This window comes from Seriola lalandi, unplaced genomic scaffold, assembly GCF_002814215.2.
Source record: "Seriola lalandi dorsalis isolate HSWRI2012SDOR001 ecotype SW California unplaced genomic scaffold, Sedor1 jcf7180002054359, whole genome shotgun sequence".
Lineage (NCBI taxonomy): Eukaryota > Metazoa > Chordata > Actinopteri > Carangiformes > Carangidae > Seriola > Seriola lalandi.
This window is the reverse complement of record NW_019524912.1, coordinates 382170-389559: the sequence shown is the minus strand read 5'-3', so window position 1 is coordinate 389559 and position 7390 is coordinate 382170. Positions and strand designations below refer to the sequence as shown.

Genomic DNA, 7390 nt, shown 5'->3' with positions numbered 1-7390 from the left:
AACACAGCCCCTATCAGATTAGCTGGAGCTGTGTTTAAATGTGGCATATTCCCAATCAAACTTTCAGTTAAATAAGCAAAAACCAGTTGACACACAATAAACTTTTGGGGACCTGGAGTCCAGGGCCCCTGGAGGCAATTTCCCTCTTAACTGATCACTAACTGGTGGTCAGCAGAAAGCATAGTTGAGAGATGTAAAATCAAACAGTGCACCCATGTGGCAGAAAACAACACAACACAAGCACGGGGATAAATTATGCACTCCACTGATTTAAAAAATGATAACAGTGGAACAGTGTCACCTGTGTAAAAATAACCCTGTGGTATGGCGTTTGTAACAAGTTAGACAGCAAAAAGGTATGGTTCATAGGAGTTTCATAAAAAAGAATAAATCTGTAAAAGCATAAGAAAATATAAAGAGGATTAAATAAAGGAATAAATAAGTAAATTAAAAAATGTTGAAATATAAGGAGAAATATAAGAACAAAAACAATGTTTTCCCCTATTGCTTTTACTATTCTTTGAAGCTGTCCATTGATTCTATTATTGATTAATTGATTATTATTATATTAATTGATTATTATTATATTAATTGATTAATTGAATCAACTATATTGCATTTTATTGTATTATATGAAAATCAAACAAGGACTTTATTAGTTTGTGACACATTTAACAATTAATGTATTTTTAATATTCTTGAAATTACTTTGACAATATGTTTTTGTTCGTGCCAATAAAGCTATTTGAAATGAAATTGAAAATATTTGATTGAGTTGATTATGGAGTAATATGACATGAGAAGAAACGGTGACATATATGTATTTTTTCCTCCGCACAATCTCCTAATCTGCCTCCAGTCCAGTCCGTGGCGGTAACGCACCTATAAACTGGTTTGCTGACCGCCAACAAACACCACAGAAGAAGAGGGCGAACCACAGGACTAACCAACACGTCATTCATGCTGCTCTGCGTACAGCTCTATCAAAGATGGCTGATATAGGAAGTAGTCGCCAACACGACAACTAACCTCAGAGACGATAACGTTTGTTATTCAGCACGGGAGCGTTTATATCTGTTTGAGATGGAGGATGTGGAGATCACAGATGTCGATGAAGGCCGCCCTCAAGTGGAGAAACCGCCCCTCAAGAACCAGGACCTAGGTTCCCTCAGCCTGTTTGGTAAGTTGACGTGATAACATGACCACCGTGTTTACTGTTTACTGGATCGACTTAACTTCTGATTTCACCAGCCAACAGTGCCGACTTAGTCACGACAATCGATATCATTATGAAAAACACCAGTTGCTAGCTAGCTAGTTGATTTGCCAGCCTGATATAGCATGACTCCAGTGTAATTTCTCTGTAGCTACGGCAGCTAGATGATGTCAAGACATGACAAATTAAACTGAAATATAATGTCTAACTTTTAGTAACGCGTGTTTCTACCTAAATCATTTATCTTACCATCAGTTCACCACACTGAATTTTTTTTTGTTTTTTGAAAAGATGTATACCTGTACATGTATTCATTACTGTGAGAAACATGGTTACAATCTGAATAAAACCAACAATGTCATCCTTTGCTTTATACCATCATTTTGAATCTAGCTTATACAGTCTCTCAAGCTAGCTATCTGATAAATATCATCATCATTTTCTGTAGATAATATTATGTAAACTTATGAAATTAATGAATGAAGATCTATTATTATCATCTAATTTTCTATTATTTTAGTTGATAGTCTCCTGTCATTCCTGTTCCTTTTTATAAATGTGATCTGGGTTATTAACCTCTGAATACTTAATCTATTTATATATTTTCATATGTAAGAAGTTGTTTTACAACAAGAAACATCACATGTTTTCTCCTGCCCCTTCACAGTGGGAGACCTTCTCTCCCAGTATGGCTGGCACCTGTTGGTTGTGACTGTGCTGGTCTACGTGCTCATCCAGTACCTGAGCAAGAGGAGATCCAGCCAGAGCCGCCCCACTTCACCCCCACAAACACAGCAAGGTCAGCACCAGCATTTACCTATACCTGATACAGAGTTACCAAGACAACGGTCAGATCAGTAAAAACTAATCAAATGGAGTGAAAGAGAATTTCATAGTAAAGAGGTGCATTGTAAGCACAATGTGGGACTGAACAATCTTTCTGGGAAATGATGTGTAAAAGTTGTTGTGGCCTCGCCATTAAAGGATAGTTTGGGTTTTTTTTTCAGGTCTATGTTAATACAATAATAGTGAATATTACATATGCATGATGACAGAGTTATTGGTGGCTGTAATGATTGTTCCTGTTCATACTGTCTGTCGAGAGATTCCTTTGGAACACGACTCAGTCTTCACTCTCTGCAAAGATGCATTATAAAGTTTATCTGAAGCTGATGTGAGACTTCGAATCACCTCCTCGAATTCACCCTCTCCCTTCTGTTAGAGCCACTCTGATGCCTGTGGCACCAGCTGTTTTGAGAAGTCAGAAGTTGCACCTGTAAACTTCATTTGACAAGTTGCACCACTGCAACAACTGTAGAGACACATGTTTAACAGTTGATTTTAAAGATGAACTTGTTATCAAGTGAAGTGAAATCTGAACTGATTCATGTATGTTTGAAAGGTTTTGGTGTGTGTTTCAAATATTTACCATGTGAGGGTTTACACAGTGAACATGTTACTGAACAAATCCAAAAGTTACATGGTTCAATAGGGAACACATGGGTCCATTTCTGATTTTGCTGGTAGGAGTTTAAACCGGTTTGAGTTTGTGTTCCATCTGAATTGCACATTAAAAAGTAGGTTACATCAGCATCCTGTGCTGATGGCAACCGTAACTCCAACTAGTATTGGATTAGTAATATGCAATGTGACAACATGATTAACATGAGATTTCAGTATGTTCTCATTATGCTCCACACAGGAACATCTGCTGAGTCAAGTGTGACACCTAGTGGTAAACGTTGGTACAGTGGTCCAATCCAATGTTAGGTTTAATATCAAACCGGTCTGAAAGTTTTTACATCAGCTCAACCCTATTGTTAACCTCTATTGGTCACAGAGGTTAACTCGTTAACATGTTTGATGCTGAAATTAATCTTCAGAAAGTATTCAGATTGCACACCTGGATTCGGGTCATATCCCATTCTTCCTGGCAGATCCTCTCAAGGTCTCTTGTATCGGATGGGAAGTGTGTGTGAACTGCCGTTTTCAGGTCTCTCCACAGATGTTCTATGGGTTTTAAGTCTTGGCTCAAAGACAGTCGGAGACTTGGTCCTGAAGCTAATCCTGAGTTGTCTTGGCTTCATGTCTTCAGGTCATTGTCGTGCTGAAAGGTGGATTTATGCCCCAGTCTCATTCAGGTTTTCTTCAAGGACCTCTCTGTACTTGGCTGCATTCATATTTCCCCCAGTTCTGACTAGTGTCTCAGTCTCTGCTGCTGAGAAACCCCCTACAGCATGATGTTGCTACCTGGTGATGGTGATGAGCAGTGCCTGGTGTTCATCAGACCTGGTGTTTGGAGTTCAGTTCTCATCAAACCAGAGAATCTTTTTCCTCATGCTCAGAGTACTTTAAATGCTTCTATATGCATTTTACTCAAAGTTGCTTCAGACTGGTCACTCTGTTATAAAGGCCTGATTGATGGAGAGCTGCAGAGATGGTTGCCTTCCAGAAGGTTCCTCCATCTCACCCCCAACTGTCTTGTCTCTCTCTCACTGGTAACCTAACTAAAAAAAAGCTCAGATCACAGGAGTTTGGCATTTTTTCTTGATAAGTGTCTCAAGACTAATATCATTTATTAATCATCAAAAATGTTGATTAATTCTCTATCAGCTAAGAGTTTCTGCATTGTGATTCCTTGCTCATTAGTGAAGGCTAAATGTAATGATTTTTATTTTTTTGTGAAGATGCTGCGTTAGTAGCGAGAAGACAAGAGGCCATGGAAGCAGCTCGGAGAAAGATGCAAGAAGAGCTGGATGCCAAAGCAGCCGTCTTCAGAGAGAAACAGAAACAGGTGCAGAAATGAAACAGAGGTTGTTGAAACAAATACGATGATCTACCCGTGATGTTAGACCTGAACTGACCGCGGGATTTATTTTCTTAACAGCAAGAAGAGGAGAAGAGGAGGCAGAAAATAGAGGTATGGGAGAGTATGCAACAGGGGAAGAGTTACAAAGGAACTGCAAAACTTTCTCAGGTGAGTTATTCTTCTATAACTTTGTCTTTTAGATTTAATGAAATAATATTGAACAGAATTAATTTGATTAATTTCAGATCATTCTCTCAAAGTTCATCATCCACACAAAAGACCAAAATTAAATTCCCTCTCCTTCAAGTGGTGGACAACAGAACTGTGCATCATTACAGGGGTGTAATGACACAGTCAGCCCACATTTCAGTTTGATAGACACCACTGTTCAATACATTCATAATACTTTTAACAAATGATTGACTGAAAATAAATGAATGTCATTGAAACTTCCTTATTGACTAGCCTAGCCTCGAGCTACATAACAGAAACGTTAACCTCATACGAGCAACTTAGAGCCTCGTGTATGGCCTCTCTGGCAGTTCCAAAGCTGAGGCTTGAATTTAAAGGTGACTGTGCTTTTGCCATCAGGGCCGCTTGTCTTTTGAATGACATCCTGGAGGAGATGAGGCATAATCGGTGGTTTCTTCACTTCTTTAGACTTGCTTTTATTTGATGTCTTATCTTTATCGTCCTTTTATTGCTTTTATATGGCATCCACTCTCTCTAATTGTCCTTATTTATATTGAAGTATATTGTCTGTCTTCCATCTTAAACTTTACCATAATTCTGTCCTGCTTTTGTTTGGCCTTACAGTCCAGCTTTCTGCTGTAATATTGCCTTCTGGCCCTCTTGCCTATTACTGCATTTCCTTTGATTGTCAAATAACTTTGTAAAATTTGTGGATGCCAGTTGAACGCTTTTAATGCCAACATCACTTTAGTGTGTTATTTTATAGTTGGTCACGCAACTGTTGTCACTGACATACTGTACATTTCTGTTTCTGCTAGAGAACTACTTGCATATATAATATTGATTGAACAAAGGAAATGAACAAATTGATTTTAACTAAGGCCAACCACAATCACATCAGTGTGGGTCCCTCACTGTTGTATCTGATGAATGTATATCACTGCAGACCACTGAAGAGGCCAGCTCATCAACAACAGTGATGAAACCAAAGACGGACAAGAAGTCACTTCGCAGTGCTGGTATGTACTTCACACACTGAGGCTTTAAATATTTAGCAGGGGAACAGCGAGTTAAGGCAGTAAATTGAGTGCTGTTCGTTCCCATGTATGGTTTTTCATTTAAAAAATATCTGACATAAGTGTAACTGTAACTGTAGCCAAATCATTGTGCATACAAACATTTAAACTAGAATCAGATGGAGGTGTTTTTAAAGCGCTAAGAGTTAGCCAACAGAGCAATGTGAAGAGACTCTGGACCAAGGTCCATTAGTAAAACTTCAGGCCCACTTGTACATAACTGACTGTGGAGATGAGTCGCCCTGTAAGACCAGACTGAACAGCAGTGTCTCTGGTTGGAAGTTTGTGTTTCCCCTCTGACCACAGCCAACATCACTGGTGGGTGTGGTCAGAAGTGTGCTCAGGTGAACTTGTAACCAAACCTACACTTCGACTTCACTGAAACAAGGTGAAAGTTAAACCACTAGACCTCAGAAAAAGCAAGATTTTATAGGGATTTTATAGGACCATACCAACAGTTTTGCATGTTTAAGTCAATAATTAGTATCTGCCCTGACCTACTGGTGGTTCATTTCCCCAAAGCATGCAGTGATCGTTTGGCTTCTGTAATATTTTGATAAATTGTTCTCAAAATAAAATGTTTAGGTGACACACCCACCTGAGTAAAGTTTTATCTTTGCACTAATTTCCACACAATGCTTCTCTTCCATGTTGGAGGGGTTAGCAGGCTTTAATGTGTGTGCGTGTCGTACACAGCAGTCTGCATCCTGTGCTTCTGTGTGTTTCTCAGACTACAATCCCCTGTCTGGAGAGGGAGGAGGTTCCTGCTCCTGGAGACCTGGCAGGAGGGGGCCGTCATCCGGTGGATGAGGTTAAAGAAGGTCAGAGACATCGGTCTGTATGACCTTTGACCTCTGACGTCCTGATGTGCACACTGACTGACTGAACCAAGCTGACAATGTCACCAAGTCCACACTTTAATATGATTTTTTTCTGTAACTGGCTCCTTATTTCTAATGGGAGTTGATGAGTTGTCATTATGAATAGCACTTACCTGCGCTCCTGTTTGATTTCCTGTTGTTTACTCTCTGATTTCTCTGTGCTGCTGCATCGTTAAGCATCAAACACAATATGATCATCTTGAATCAATTGTGGAATTGAAAGCTTGTAATGAAGCCGTTCCTGTAAATGGTTCTTCACCACCAGGTTTGGCTGATGAATTTCACAGTCAGTGTCTTTTCTCATATATTTTAATATGTTTACCTATGTGTACCGCCATAGCTTTAGAGCTTATATTACTACAGCAGCTGTAGCTGGTGGGCAATCGTTAAGTACAAGAAATATTACATTCTGATTATATAGTTACAAACATTTTGATCTGCAGATGGTGGCAAATTAAAAGACAAACCTGAAAACTGAGTGGAGGAACAGGACGACAGTGCCTCCATCCAATAAGGAACGAGAGGTCACAGAATGGTTTGATGGGTATGAAAATGATGTGAATCATGTGCTGTGGCCTTCAGTCACCAGATCTCACTCCAGTTGAACTATGGTAGATTTTGGAGCGACATGTTAGACAGCACTCTCCACCACCACCATCATCAAAACACCAGATAAGGGAATATCTTCTGGATGAATGGTGTTCATCCTGCAGTAGAGACCTCACAAGGGCACTTTATGTTGATTTTTCCTATAATTCGTCACCCCTCTGTATCTAAATGTAAGGAAGGTATGTCTATAGATTTACTCTCATTTTTATGCAATAAAAACACGGTCACCAGGGGTGTGTCCTTCAGGTCTGACAAACATGTTGAATGAGTTTTCTTCCTCATAAAACATTTGAAAAGCTGATTTTTCTTTTAAGTTTGAAAGTGTCACAACCCGGCTCAAGGCTGGACAAAGGAGTGAAGATCACACACGAGTTATAACTAAAAAGTTTATTAAAGTTTATTTTACACAACTAAAAAGGAAATAAATCCAAAGACAAACAAAACACAATAAAAACAAACAGGGTGGAAGCTAAGAGAGAGAGAGAGAGAGAGAGAAAAAAAAAACTGGCAGACTGCCACCAGCTCCACCCATCAGGCTCCTGCAGGGAGAGGCCTGTTCAGAAAGGGTTGTCACAGAAACATTAATTTTTATACATTCATCTTGACA

General features: G+C 39.3%; 1 protein-coding gene across 1 annotated transcript; it reads left to right on the top strand.

Moving 5' to 3' along the window:
- The first annotated feature begins 926 nt into the window (after positions 1-926).
- On the top strand, positions 927-7039 carry selenos (selenoprotein S). The gene is made up of 6 exons (XM_023408302.1): positions 927-1180; positions 1884-2015; positions 3904-4010; positions 4104-4193; positions 5164-5236; positions 6024-7039. The coding sequence occupies exons 1-6, from the start codon at positions 1084-1086 to the stop codon at positions 6107-6109; spliced, it is 585 nt and encodes a 194-aa protein (XP_023264070.2). The 5' UTR covers positions 927-1083; the 3' UTR covers positions 6110-7039.
- Positions 7040-7390: the final 351 nt, after the last annotated feature.